General features: G+C 35.3%; 1 protein-coding gene across 1 annotated transcript in view; it reads right to left on the minus strand.

The window, feature by feature from the left end:
* LOC140744056 (sodium-independent sulfate anion transporter) overlaps window positions 1-15,695 on the minus strand; it is a 42,466-nt gene that overhangs the window by 2,972 nt on the left and 23,799 nt on the right. Inside the window, exons 2-10 of the mRNA XM_073075510.1 lie at window positions 14,607-14,786; window positions 9,913-10,179; window positions 4,525-4,652; window positions 3,906-3,998; window positions 1,822-2,032; window positions 1,450-1,614; window positions 866-1,053; window positions 343-457; window positions 5-150 (exon numbers count right to left, since the gene is read on the minus strand). Coding sequence (XP_072931611.1) covers window positions 5-150; window positions 343-457; window positions 866-1,053; window positions 1,450-1,614; window positions 1,822-2,032; window positions 3,906-3,998; window positions 4,525-4,652; window positions 9,913-10,179; window positions 14,607-14,786 — 1,493 coding nt within the window. The remainder of the gene's footprint in view (window positions 1-4; window positions 151-342; window positions 458-865; window positions 1,054-1,449; window positions 1,615-1,821; window positions 2,033-3,905; window positions 3,999-4,524; window positions 4,653-9,912; window positions 10,180-14,606; window positions 14,787-15,695) is intronic.

Below are 15,695 nucleotides of genomic sequence, written 5' to 3' on the forward strand. Positions count from 1 at the left end.
TCACCACAGCTCTGGTGACCCGCACGGAGGGCCTGGCGGAGGCGTACAGCAGGAACAGCAGGTTGACGGCGATGCCGATCACGATGCCCAGCTCCAGCCGCGTCAGCAGGCACGCCGCGAACGTCACCACCGCTGGGATTATGTCCAGCTCTAGAATAACACCAATTAGCATTATAATAAATCTCTAGAAATCACATAACCTTTTTTAGGTGTTTTTGATGGTATCTACATAAAACTGTCGGTTTCGACTATTATAATTGAAATAGCAGTAAATTAAATCTTGTCTGAAGCATTTTGACTGTGAAAATATATTTTTTTCCTTAACAATCGATAGGTTCTTACTTTTAGTCCTCCAAATAGGTTTGAAGACGTGAAGTTCCATCATGAAGACCACAGCAGCAATTATTACTGCTGCTAGCGACGCTTTGGGTATGAAATAGAAGTACGGGGTGAAATACTGGAAAATAAAAAAAATACATGCATTAAGAAATGAAAAAATAGAGAAGTTGATTTACATTTTAATTTGAGCTACCGCAGATAACGAAAATTGAAAAAGGTGCATCTAATTTACTGTATCATACTGGAAATGACAGATTATGGCGACGTTTTCTATTTGAATTTGTTTGTACTAAGTATGAACAAATTAATACTACAAAAAAAGTAAAGTGTAATAATTTAAATTTGATAAAAGAATAGTCTTCGAGTAACCACATTGTGACTTCCAATATGAGACATCTTTTTAGACAGATATAGGTAGTCGATTGATATCATAGGTCGAGGTAGGTAGGTCGATGAGTACAGCAGAGCTTTATAATGAATCCTGTCGCGTTCATTTGCATTTCGTACGTTCGTGTAGGGTGTGTACCTGTAACGCGAGTAGCACGAGCGCGCCGGTGTAGAGGCCGCCGGCGGGCGAGGCGACGCCCGAGGCGTGGTTGACGGCGCCGCGGGACAGCGCGCCCGACACCGGCATGGAGTCCACGAGCGACGACGCGATGTTGCACACGCCCAGCGCCACCATCTCCTGCGTCGCGTCCACGTACTTGCCCTCCGCTGGAATTACACGTCACTCGCTATGACGGCTGCACTGTGCGTGCAACCGCCCAAATATCGTCGTTGTAAATCCGTGTAGTGGTATGATTACGTTAATCGAGGAATTCGACGACACCTCAGATTTATTTGATTCATATATATTTAACAAAGTCACCTGTATATTTCATAATTTAATTGTGAGAATCTAAACAAATCAACGGATCAACAAGTTTGAAGAAATTCTTGAGGAATACTACTCGTATTTTAGTAAATTAACATAAAAGTGTCATCAAAAGAATAACACAACATATACTATGCTATACATATAAAGTTTATGCTAGGCTTATAAAGTTTTTGTTTAAAATTTTCAAAAAACAAATTTATAATGATTAATCGATTACATAAGATGGTACTTACAAAACACCTTAGCGAGTGCGATGTTCTCCAGGATGGAGAGCAGCGGCACGACGAAGATGGCAGAGCCGAGCGTGGACGCCATCTCCATGAAGGTGTATGTGTGGTTGCCCACCGTGGCCGAGAACGGCGGCGGCGAGATCTGGGGCAGACCCGGCTTCACGTCACCTGGAAACGACGACAATCAATATAAAATTAGTGGCAGTTATATATGGATGAAAATCCTCGTGGTCTTATACCATTAAGAATGTGTGAATCTAAATATGTGATAGTACTAAATTAAAAGAAGCTGAATTTAAGTATATGACAATCAAGTAAATTTCAAAATCAAGGCATTCAATACCCTGGTGAAGTGAAATGATTCAAGTATCATACCAGTGAGGACAAACGGCGTCTGCTTCTGCGTATCGAAGTAATACGCTAAGGCAGCACAGAAGAGCACGACCAGGATGTTCCTGGTGGTGGACAGGAACCACAGCGCCTGGCTGACGAAGGCGCCGAGCCGCGAGCCGCCCTCCGCCCCCTCGCCCACCGCGCCCTCCGCGCTCGGCGACCGCTCTGAACCTACTTTAATGTCTTTTACTTTCTGGAATAGGGAAAAAGTATTTATTTATTATGCACTAGCTGACCCGGCAAACGTGGTGTTGCCATATAAATAAAAAAATGTTAAGGGTGAACAACCCTTATCACTCCGGGGTATGATTTCAATGATTCTTTTTCATGGAATAGTACCACAGTATAAGGTATATCCTTATACTGTGATAGTACTGTTATTTTTTTTATTAGGTATGTGTTACTGAGAGTGTTATAAACGTAAGAGTAGACAAATATAATCAGAAAGCTTGGAACTGCTAAGCTATAGGGAGTTACACGTGTTATTGTCTGTCAACCATAAAAGATAGACATATGCTGTCGTGGGATATTATTATATCATTTTAAGGAGAACATTTCCGTCATACATGATTTCTGTGTAGCTTTAACCATTAAGGTTGCACACGCGACGGAAGCTTAAAAATGGAGTTACTTCTCCCGTTTTCCCAACATTTCCTTTCACTGCTCTGCTCCTATTGATTGTAGCGTGCCAAGTTTCATTAAAATCCGTCGAGTAGTTTTTGTTTCTATAACGGTTATACAGACAGACAGACAGACAGACAAAAAATTTACTGATTGCATTTTTGGCATCAGGATACCTAATCACCCCCTGATAGTTATTTTGGAAATATATTTCATGTACAGAATTGACCTCTCTACAGATTTATTATAAGTAGGTATAGATAATGACAATATTTGTCGTCTATTTTTAGGCGGGAAGGATTGATTTATCTAATAGACATCGTGATAAGCACGTCAATCGTAGATCGTACAACTAATATTTAAAGTTTACCATTACCATTGTATTTCAGTGCATTTTTATCGCTGAAAGGATTAGAAAAATTAGGAAGGAGTAGGTGAGAAAAAATGTCATAAGGAACTACTTAAAATCGTTAGTTCTTATTTATCTAAAAGGTATCTCTATATAAAAAGGTCACACGGCTAAATAGATAGAATCTTCAATAACACCCCTAATAGTATCTTAATGTATCTGCAGCGCTGCACTATTATTTGCGTTTTATCTAGCAATCAGAGTGTCGTGGCCACAACAATTATTTCGTGATAATCTCTGTCTAAATTACCTACACTTAGACTTGCCTCTTGCCCTAGGAATTACCTTAATTGCATGATAAATGCAAAAATTACAAAGCTTGTAATACGAGAGTAGAGGAAGGATGGGTGTTTAATTTCTGGTTTCCGTTTGATACAGATCTTATAATTAGACTTTTGTACAGTCATAAGCCGCGTTTTTATGGCATATTAAAAAATAGTCGTCTTAGCGTTATTATTAGAAGGTTTAGGTTTAGAAATAATTACTTTTTAAGACTATAATTTATGTAGAAAGTAATATATGTTTTACTCTCGCAAGAATAGGTCATTTCTTTCTATATAAAACGCATCTTTCACCATTTACACATTTAGGAGAAGTTTAATTATGAATTAAGTATGTTAACAGAATTAAGATAATTAAGTAGGCAAATATTTTACAATGGAATGCTAACTGTTGCATGGTGATTGTCGTAATTCAAAACTACAAAAAATATCAGGTCCAAACATATTGATTATTCAAGTGATATAACGTATTCTCCTATGGAATAATACCTATGGAATAATACCCCAGTACTATTCCACAAAGTACGTAATGACTGTAATTAGAGTCTTTATCACCACCTGTAATGTTTTGTGTCACTAAAAGAAATGTTTATCTTGTGAAAAAGTGATACTTGTACCTAATTTAAATGTAATGTCTGTTACTAACTTCAACTTCATTAGAACACGCGGTGATTTCATGTGAAACATTTTTAAATTACATTATTTACTTATATGGTTAATTTAAGTGATATCAAAAGAAAGAAATATGTCTTTACCCTTAGAAGTAGGAGCACCACAATGCAAGATATACCCAGGACGGTGTCCCAAAGTCTTGTCTCTCCTATGTGCTCGTACATTCCTGTCCACACCTGGAAATTAAATAATCAAAATCAAAACTCTTTGAGTCAAAAATACCTATTGGTAGGCTAAGGATCAGTCTGATTGGCCCCAATATAACTGATTTTGCTATTTAGATACGGAGCCTTAAAATATTAAAGCATTTCACAGCTGTGTTAACTTAAGACTTATTACTAAATACGTTAGAAGTTAGGTACCAATTAAATTGCACCAGGAAAAATCTAACTTATCGCCTGTGCCTGAACTAATCTAGACGCATGTTATAGCTAAAGGATTTACGGTTATGCAATTTCTAAGAAAATATAAACAACGTAATCAACAATCGTAAACCAAGCAGATTACATGAGGTCATAAAACAAAGGGTGGCTGCTTAAATATATTAGCTGAAATTGACTCTGTACAAGCACGGTAATAGTGTCTTACCATTACCATGGTATAAGTATCTCGTAGGCACAAACTGACAATGATAAAAACTCATATGTATGTAGATATATGCATGATATATGTATATAATTATATGGATAAAAAGGAAATTACCTGTAGAAACTTTCCTCCTGGGAAGCTAAGCCCCAGGATGTCTTTAACTTGTGTAGTGGCGATGATGATGGCGGCGGCCGACGTGAACCCCACGGACACGGGGCCGCTGATGAAGTCTATCAGAAAACCTGGAAATACAACACGGTTGATAACGATAGAAACATAGTTGTAGCATACGCCTCCACCCGATGGCTTTAATCCCACTTCTGGGATTAACCGGAGTGTGGTCGAATATCACATACTCGAATATCACAATAAACAAAACACTTTACGGTAAAGAAATAATAGTACTAGTAGCACTTTTTTCGAGCCTTCATACTTTAAAGGTATCAGACAATGCTGTGTCCTACATTTAAGAGCCACCTGTAGCACAAAATAAAAATATTATTGTTTGCCGTAGGTACACATCACCCCCCATATGATTTTAGTTTGCAAATCGGCTTGGAAGGCAAGGTAGGTGGTTTTATCTATTCGTGCTGGGATACACATAGTGTCATATGTCTTACAATTCTATACATAAAGCCTGTATCGCACAGGACTGCAATCTTATTTGGGATAGATCATAGACGTTAGACATTTAATTTTGTTTTGTGGAACTAATTAAAACTCCTGCAGGAAAATACCATTATAGTTCCGCGTATGGTCCTAGCACTTTTTATGTAAATTATTATGATTACTTTGTTTCGAACTTGGTGGCAAACGTAAACCCATATATACGAGTAAGTATTTTAGATTTTAAATTAACAATATTATTACTACATTTTTTTATCACAACACATTGTATTACATTACCTACTTAATTGGTTTTTTATATAATCGATCCAATTTTGTACAGTTGTCACAATAAATAAAAAAAAAAACGGAAGCGTATTTTTTTCTTGCATAGTCATTACAAAATTGTAAATAGTGTAATGAAAACGAAATTGTCGTCATTAAGCCCTCACTGTATTTGCAGCAACAATACGTAATGTGTAAATAAACATAATAATATGTGGTATGTGTGTGACGGGACCATGGAACATTATATTATGATCGGTCAATATCTGTCATTACTATAAACGATAAAAAATATATACATACTCGTACAAGACGAATAACTTCTTTCCTTAGGAAATCGGTTTCAAAAAGTGTTAGAACTTATTGAGGTTCATTTGTGGCAGATACTCTTATTACTGCCTTTAAGCAGCAGAGTGCGCTGCTGTGTTAAGGTTTGAAGAGCCTAGAAATAAGTATTGTTAATTTAGTTTAGCCTCAAGGGCAATAAAGGACTCATGGTTGACACTAGCAGCGACTCAGAAATTGGTTATAGATGCTCTTAAGTTACATGCTCATTTGATAAGTGTATCGCATTCTTGCATAGAATATGCATAGGCATTTGCATGCGTGCATAAATTACATACGCTAAACAAATTCTCTATGCCATGATATATGTATGCTACTATGCTATAGATCTGATCCATTTAGATAAATAACAGGAAATAATTGAACTTGAATCGAATGGTATGGCAACACAGATAAGCTTACAATAACAATACATACCTACATAGTTACATAAATACTACGTATGTAAATAAAAATGAACCTACCGGTACAAGATATCTTACTTAAGAGTCAAGGTTAACGAAATGGATATAAATGTTACAGAAATAGAAAAAAAATAACAATAACAAAATTACTTAACTGTTATATATATTAATGAGATATTCAGAATTAATTTGACTGAAAACAAAAATGTTGAGTGTCGTTGTTGAGTATATAGACATGAATAGATAGTTATATGATGAAATTATATTACTAGGAAATTACTATTAAAGTAACGGTATACTTATTTATGCAGAAATTAGTGATAAAAACCTTGTTTCCTATAGAAACAAGTCAAGGTTTTTACTGTTTGAACTGTTTTTGTAAGAACAAAAAATTCTGTAAACATGCTTGTACAGCAAAAAGCTGTAATTTTTATGGGTTATTGACATCAGGACACTTTTTGTAGCGATTACTTAGAAAAATATGTTCGGCTATTTATTGTAAATAATTTAATTTGTGTATAGAGTTGTAATTGTTGTATAGAGTTATTAGTTATTAGGGATATTTACCACACTAACCAAAGGTGGCCGTCCTCAACGCTTGTTGGAGAATTCCGGGATCTCCAACGGAACACAACCCCGACCGGGCTCTACCTTGAATGAGCAGTTTTCGCTTCTCCCACACCACCGTTATTCTAGTCCCAAGATTACAGAGATAATTGAGTTATAACTACGCTGTAGGTTGTAAATGAATGTATTTGAATAGCTTTAATGCAGTAACAATGAAGATCCCATCACAATAGACGAATGACATAATTGTAAAAGATCCGATCACGACATCTCTTCGCAAATCTGCTAAGAAATAATTTAAATATTGAATACAAAATTAATAGAGGGATACTGCTACTTATAAGAACACAGTTCAATTCCGTAAAGAAGATGGCAAGTTATGAAAACTGTTCACTATTTTTCATTTTAGTTTTTGATATTTTCTGTTGAAAAATAAAAAAAAAATCCTATCAAAGATTATTTCGATACGTCAATTAATTTCCGAGATATGGAATTTCAAAGTGAGTGCGCAACGCGGATCGTGTGACGTCACGTTACAACGCTCAGTCACGCTCCGCCGTACGGACGTATGTTTCTTTAGAAGATTACATAAATAATGTTTTTTAAATGTAAAATCCAGATACTATAAAAAAAGTCAATAGACTTTATCTATTTATTAATATGTTTTTTTTAATTTATCTAATTATAATTTATCTTTTATACTTACCTACATTGTTTTTATCTGATGCGTTACATAGACTTTACTAAGCTACGGTCTGAATTTTATACATGGAAGCTGAATATCTGTGCTAATCTTTCTTTACAGGCTAAAAACCCAATACAATAGAGAATATTTATTTTTAAATAGTCTACTTTCTCACAATTATATGAAGCACAATCTTTGCATTTTCAGTAAAATTGCATGAAAATACGTCATGTCATGCGCCGCATGAATGATTGTATAATGTGGAATTTGGCTCAAATAACTGCTATTTAATTTAATATTGTTACTGTTTAATACTTACATGTGTAAGCAAAACAATTATGCGGGATCGTAAATATTTTTCACGACAATACCTACGCGCTGAGTCAAATCACAATTAGTTGCGGAGACATTTCAATGTGTATCGTATACATACCATCGCAACAGCACGAAACTGTACCCTTACCAGGAGTTTTTACGTTTCGACAAATATGACTGTTTTGGTATTTGTTTACGTATTTGCCCATACAAATTCCAATCAGCGCCCCTAGCGGATTGAGTCAGAACTAGAAAATCATATGGGCCAATACGTAAACAAATACCAAAACAGTCATATTTATCGAAACGTAATAACTCTTGGTAAGGGTACTGTACCTCGCGTACCTCACTAACAGTGCGATTTTAATGTTAATAAAAAAAATCAAATTAAGGAACGAATAATTAAAATGAAATAACGTATTTTTTTGCTCATTTTCACGATAAGTAACTTAATATAATACTTAAGTAAAATGGGATAATTCAGCAAACATCGTTTTGTTAGGCGCGTTAAATGATAGTGGAATTTTGTAAATTTAGCTACTGCATATGTCAATTTTTCGATATTAAAAGGTTTTAGTGAAATCTTCAGACACGATGTTGAGTTACGGATTGTTTACAATAGATTAATCTTAGTAGCATGGCTCGTGAACTCTCCTACCTAATATCTAATATCACGTATGAATTAAAAGAAAATCTTTTATAGATTTCAAGGTAAGTAATAAAGGCGTTTTGTATACCTCTCATTATAATGTAGATTATGACAATCATACCGATAGCATTGAGTTAAAATTTGCGGCTGAGTACTTATTTCAAAAAATATTTTTCAACAAACTGCCAAGCTCTTCATAACAATAGACATAATTATCGCAGGTCTAGATGCTATTGTCGACAGTTTTTAGACCTCAAACTTGATCTTGAACAGTTGGGAGATGGCTTCAGGAAGTGGCGTCTGACCTCATGTTATTGTAGTGAGATCGTAACAATGCTGGGCAGGGCTGCCACGTTTACCAGATCTAGATCAGATACATTTATACTTCTCATTCTTGTAATCTGGGGACACGTTTATGAATATTCTTGTATTCTAAGAACTAAATTGTATAATATTGTGGAATCGATGCAAATAATTATCAATTCTCTTGAATTTCCTAGTAAGTTTTACTTCTAAGTACCTATGTATAAACGACTTAATACTTAGCAACTGCCTATTTAGTTCTTATTTATGAAATATTTATAAAACGAGTTTTGTAGGTACCCGATGTATGTTTGTATTTATTTATGTTGCATTCATTGGTCCTTCTGCTCGAAAAGCTTAATGGATTTTAAGATATTTATGAGGTGTCGTTGGATTTGTGTATATTGTAGGAGCGAAATAGAATATATTTTTAAGTAGTCAGGTTTCTGTTTTTATCATATGTAGTTAAATTCTTGGATATTCCATGTTATTTTGCCTAATAAGAATTCCAATTGACATCTTCATAATTCGTAGGTTTCCTCTAATTTTGACATCGCAAGCACATACGTCTTTTTCTACAATTTAAAGGAACCCAGTGCATACTCGTCGATAAATCAATGTAAATCGGTCGACAAAAGTTATTTTTAATAGTCTTTAATCTTACGAAAAACGAATGTACCTCTCAACCCTTTAGGGCGTGAATCGTTGGCAAGCGGTGCGACGGCGCCCGTCATTGTCTCGTACAATGCGCTTGTCTCCACCATTATGTCTATTGCTACTGGATTTGCGGAATAACTACGTGTTAAATTACATTATTTGTTTACACAATAAACAGCCGCATAGTAGCGGCGAGCGGTACGTTATTACGTACGTGGAAACTTAATACTGAAAGATCGTATACTTAATGAACACGTGAAGTTGTACTGTTCTGCAATTTAGCTAGCAATTATAGTTACTAAGTTGCTAGTATTTGCGTTACACCGCTTTAAACAGAACACAGCATTTCAATATAATGTTATGGAACTGAAAAGATGATATAGAGTTCTCCTACGTGTATGACAGGGTTTTTGAGGAGTTAAAACCTGTATATACGAATGAGGCAGGTGTTGTGCTGTAAGAGCTTTCACTTATCCTTTAGTATTTCAAAGCCCACTGCTACAAATACTCTTAAAAATATGGGTGTGCCATATTTGCCGAACAGGACCCAGCACGTTTATTACCATCAAAGACTTACTCTACCGGAAATGTTACTGCCTATTTCCTCAGCATGAGCAGGCTATTCTAGGCCAACATTGATTAGCGTACTATTTACAGACACAAATACAATCACAAAATTGACTTACCAAGCTGCAGTATCCCCATGACGAGCTCCACACACCCGGACAGGAAGGCGAGCAGCACCGCAAACTCGGGGCCCAGCCCGTGCAGGTTCTCCCGCGTGAGGATGGCGGCGATGGCCGTGGGCCCTATGGCCGAGTCCTTCACCGAGCCGAACACCGTGTACACGAAGCACGCCATGAACGACGAGTACAGGCCGTACTGCGGCGGCAGGCCCGCTACGCCCGCGTACGCTATGGCTTGCGGGATCACCGTCAACCCCACTGTCAGTCCTGCAGTTAAGGATAAGGAAGAAATGTAGTAATAAATATATAGTACGTATGAATCACATAGTACGTAGTCATTATAATAGCTTTTTTACCGATATTTGAGGTTTTTTATATGACTTATTTAATATTATTTCTGGTTGATGCATTTGATGTTATTATTTTTATACATACTTTATCTAGACGCACAGCTGTGCGACCACCAAATTCTGTAGGTACAGATCCAAGAATATTTATTACATTGTATCTTTGAGAGTTTTATTTATATTTTTTTAAATAATTGCACATCCAAATAGACTAACTAAACGGATTTCAAAGGTACAAGGCTAACAAAAAATCAGCGAAAAAAAGCAATACATTGTAAAAAAAGCGAAAACTATAAATAAATTCGGTAACACAATAGCCAAATAAATAAAGTACATTTAGCGCAATAGGAAGTGACTTAAAAAACAGTTTTGAAACATATCCGGTGTCGAAAATAATTATCGGAATTACAGAACCCGGAAACGTAGGTCCGAGGCAATAAGTTAAATATAAGTGAAAAAGTGATCCGCTTCGATCCCAGAAGTTGCATTGAGCTGGAGCATTGTGTCCGCGACGGAAACGACACAATAGTGGCCGCAAGGCTGTGTCACCCTATTATCAGCTGACAATCATCGCCATCGACGTTTGTGCATTTTGTTTCTCTACCTAAATAATAAATAGGTCGTTTGTCAAAAGCATCGCTGATTTTGCAACTTGCATTCGTTTGTAATGTTCAGTTGCTTCCGACCAGTGTTAGGGCTACACCGTTAGATCGTTAGATATAGTGTTAGACCTATACCTAGACTAGTAGAAATGTGTCGGATATCCTTATATTCGGCCAGTATAGCGGAGGATGGCCTTAATTCTTCTAATCCTGGAGGGATTCCGGTAATCTGATACTGAGATAATCGAAAAGGATTCAAATTGTTTGCCTTTTTGACATAATTGAAAACTAGTAGAGCTGAAAATAAATTTCTCGATAAAAGCATTTCGTTAAAGTTAACATTAATGAATAAGGTGCCTTGACCTAGGAAGGCGTTTCAAATTTATATTTCTTATTTAATTTACGTATTGGTTAATACGTATAAACAAAATATATTCTTTCATAAATTGCCTTACACGATACACAATTATAACAAGATATGTAATCCGATTATAAATATGTATCAAATATAATTAGGTCACAAGTGATTACGTCAGTAGATAAATGCAATGAGATCTTAATAAGAGAAGACGATAATTATCAATTTAAATAATGATTAATCAAGTTATTCTTGTAATTTGTTGGACAATGCGCAATGATGAGAAAAGTTGTCGTTCACAAGAAGATGATAGCATTGATCAGTAATTAGGTAATATGCGTGTCATTTTTTCTTCAAGCAGTAGTCAAACACGCAATGTATTAAGGGAATCAAATTAGATTGTAATTAAATAAATAAACCTTATTTTTACTGATATTTTGATTATTAATAACAGGCGTAGAAAATAGGTTTATTGTAGGTTTATTGTAGGTACGTATGCCATAATAAAGACTTAGTAGTACATCAATGGTAATACCATATTATAGTAATTTTGCTTAGTCTGCATTGTATTTTATTATAAGGTAACTGTACAATATAGGTTTCTGACATCAAGTAGGCGTCACGCAATCTGTCACTGTAAGAACTGAATTTGCCTATTTACAGAGTCATGCACAAGAAATGTAATGAATATAGTTTGTAAAAAACATTGGCCTACTTACTTGGCACATTGCAATGTTAAAATGGTAAATAATAATTTTACTAGCCTCGCTATTAGTGTGAACATGCCTTATCTTTATTTAATGTACGCTAAGAAAATACATTTTTGTTAACTTTGAGGCAATAATAGGTTAAATATAGCCTATGGATTAAGGAGATTTTTTATTTATGTCATTTACAAAAATAAAATAAAATTCCGTTCATGTTTGACACGTTTACAAAAAATAAATAAATACCAACAACAATGGATTTATTCCCTGAGCTGTTTTCTAAAACGAGGTCAAGAATGTTTGCAAAAGTGAAATTGAATGTCTGTTCAGTTTGAAATTTAATATTTTATTAACATTCGATTAGTCATGCACGTTGCTGAGGCAACAAAAGTAAGATTTGATGACAAAATTGTGATTTTAATAAATTATTAGATATTAAAATAGTATAATTTGTAATACTTTTATTACAATAACTTCTTTTAAAAGTTGAATGATATTGACATGCATTGCGGCTAAATTAGTAATTGCTAGGTTTTGTTACAGCTTTACAATGATTTATTAATAACTATTGGGTTTATAGAAAAAAAATGGTGTTTTTTATTTGCTTGGCGTAGTAACTATAAATATTTCTTTTACTCTATTCGAGTTAATGTTTTAAATGACTAAATTGTTTTGAGCGCAGTAGGTACATGCGCAAAAATTGATATTAAAGATAAAGGACTTTAAATGGCAAGGACTACTTTTCACCTTGAAAATATGTGAAGGATAATGTGAAAATACTCGTATATGAATGTTGAGAAACGGTCGAAGGCACGGAAAGCTCTCAAAAATTGAACTTTTACAAACAGAAAAGTAGAGACTAACAATTATAAAGGGAAACTCATAATGCAGTGAAATATTGTACTTAGTTAAGTAAATATTTGCGAAACGTCACTCCAGACAAAAGTACGTGCACAAAAGTGTAGAAAATTCTGTAATTTCATGCTCGAGTTGCCTTGTTAAGTGAGGAGGGGAAATTGTGTTTTTGCGGCGCTAAGGTCAGAGTCGTTTGTCTCCAGCATCTGATGTTGCCTGCAGTCGCCATCAAAATGCAGACGCCCCGGGTCACCGACCTCTGCTTTGATGGCATTTGCTCAAACGTTAGGATAGGTCAATTACTTGAAACTCAAACGATAATCTTAGAAGTTCTTAAGAAAAACCCTTTACAAATAAATACATAGATTTCGGCAAAGCTGAAAAAATAGTATTGTTCTGAAAGGTACAAATGTGAAGCTACTTATTATTTGTTATCTAATTTGATTTGAAAAAACTGAAAATAAACAGTGCGTTGTGAAATTAGAACAAGTGAATTATTGTTTCGAAAATAATCAAAAACTTCACGGTCGGGACCCCAATTAAATAGACCTAACGCCAGGCTGTCGGGACTGTTTAATTTTGAAATGATATTTTACCGTAAATTCAGCTTTGAAATTGACTTTTTTGTGGAAGTTATAAAAACAATTAACTAAGTAGTAAGAACAGCATTACTTAGTATGATTTACAAACATTGCGTAAACATGACAGGACTACCTATGGATGAGAGAGAAAATGATCATAGTGAAAAAAAATGTTTAATAACTCAATCTTATTGAAATAACAATGTACTAATTATTGCGTAAAAATACAATTTGCTCTGCTTCACTTCAACAATTCTTAATCAAGAGCAAATTATGTTAATTATAGCAATTTTAATTATTGTCCGTAAAACTAATTTAAACCTTCGATAGCTTGTATTATTGGAATTTACAATAACTTTACAATAATGATAGTATAATTCGGAATATTGTTGTGATTCTCCAAAATACAATCAGCTTTAGTGCCCACAAACTAAACTCCCCGTTGCCTTTGCTTGAATAGTAATTTTCAGGTCATTATGATTATTTGAATTCAATTCAATGAATTGTAGGATCTGTGAACAATCACTATAGGTCCAGTCTTTCCCACGTTCAGCAATAATTACTTGTTAATTTGTCGCATGCATTTAATAGAAGCTCAAATGAAAATTATCATGTAATGATTGTAGAGACGATTGTCATCCGATAATTTGATCTCAGTATCAACTACTATAGCATTACCGCATTATCTGAAGCCGGTAAAAACATGACGATACTCCTACTGTATCGAATCTGCCATTCGTCATCGGTAGATAATTAAATCGTCGGTGAAGCGTTACCTGCGCCTGCGCGGGCGCCCACGTGCCGCGCGCTCAGTCGCAAGATACAGTCCATTATCTTCTTATTAGTAGATTTCAGTCTAAATATTTACCTACATCTAGTACAAAGAAGAGTAATTTGAACTTGATATCAACCAGATGAAAATTTTTACTAAAAACAATCGAATCTATCGATTGAGATTTACAGTAAGATATTGGTCAGATCCTGTGCTGTTTAAGTCTTTAGTAAAGTATTTGAATACTGTTTCTAAGTATCAGTCAAATTTATGGGTCAGTCAGTAATTTATACAAACAATGAATATTAAAAAACTCAACGTTTTCGTAGTAATCTGACGTAAAAATCAAAATCGAATCGGAATTATTTTATCTACAAATGCTCCAGGAAGTGAGAAGTATTTCTTATTGTGAAATTGTTGGCTGCAGACCTACGCAAAACATTGCCCAAAATGCGATTTATGATTGACTCACCAGCAATAATATCGGCGAGGCCGCTCCTCCACGTGTATTTGGGTAGCCAGGCGAGGATGGGGATGCGCCGCAGCAGCGTCTTCGCGGAGAAGCAGCCCCGCGCCCGCTTCGACAGGTCCCTCTGCCAGGCCGGCTTCGTGTCCTTCACCGGGTACCCGCTTGGGTACGTGCCGTTGGCATCTGGAGAAAGAAGTCTTCGTTATGTAATGTATTTCAGATCCTGTAAAGAGGAGGATTACAGCGTCTGTAGCAGTACCACCGACACATTTGTTTCGATCATCATCATCGGCATAATTATTTTCGATCGGTATTTTTCTTAAAAAACCGTAATAGGGAAATACGTAGTGAAAGTGGTCCCTGAAGTTTAATAGCTTTACCTTTCAACAAACCATTAAAGAACCAATCTGAAATTTAATACATTTTCACGGAAACCTCCACCATATTTTATAGGTCGACATGGAAATGTCAAAGAAGAATCAAACATTAATCGGCACATGACAAAAAAGATATATTCAATTCTCATTAAATAAGGTACCTATGTACGGTTGTTTTATATCAGAACACTTTAAGGCATATGCGCTACACGAAAAAAATATCCGCATATTCAGTAATTTTAGGGATCAATTTTATAATCAACTTTAAAGCAGTTTAAATGGTTTCCGACATGAAATGAAAATTTATGTGAGTGACAAATAGGGGCCTTGTTATGAGTGTTTGACCGCGGGTCAATTTGTGTTTATGAATATCTCTGTTGTGGATAAAATCTGCACATTTCAACAAATAATGAACGAAGTTATTAACTCTCACAAGTAACGAATTTTTTAGCAATGACTTTTTATTGTGTCTTGTGGTACTCATACTTATTTCCTCCTAACAAAGAAGTGTAAGACAAGCACTTCTACGAGGAGTTCTAGTAGCGGCGTAATGGTGGTTATCTGATGGACTTCACGTAGTCACAGATACAGGTTCTATATGGGTTAGATTTACAGACCTGGTTGATTAATCGGTGGTAGTGACTTACCATCACTTCAGTTGCAAGCTCGTTTGCTGATTTAATTTCGAAAAATGTCAACATTTACTTTAATTTCA

Source organism: Epargyreus clarus, unplaced genomic scaffold (assembly GCF_041222505.1).
Source record: "Epargyreus clarus isolate Ecla_fem2 unplaced genomic scaffold, WU_Ecla_fem_2.2 ptg000008l, whole genome shotgun sequence".
NCBI classification, from domain to species: domain Eukaryota; kingdom Metazoa; phylum Arthropoda; class Insecta; order Lepidoptera; family Hesperiidae; genus Epargyreus; species Epargyreus clarus.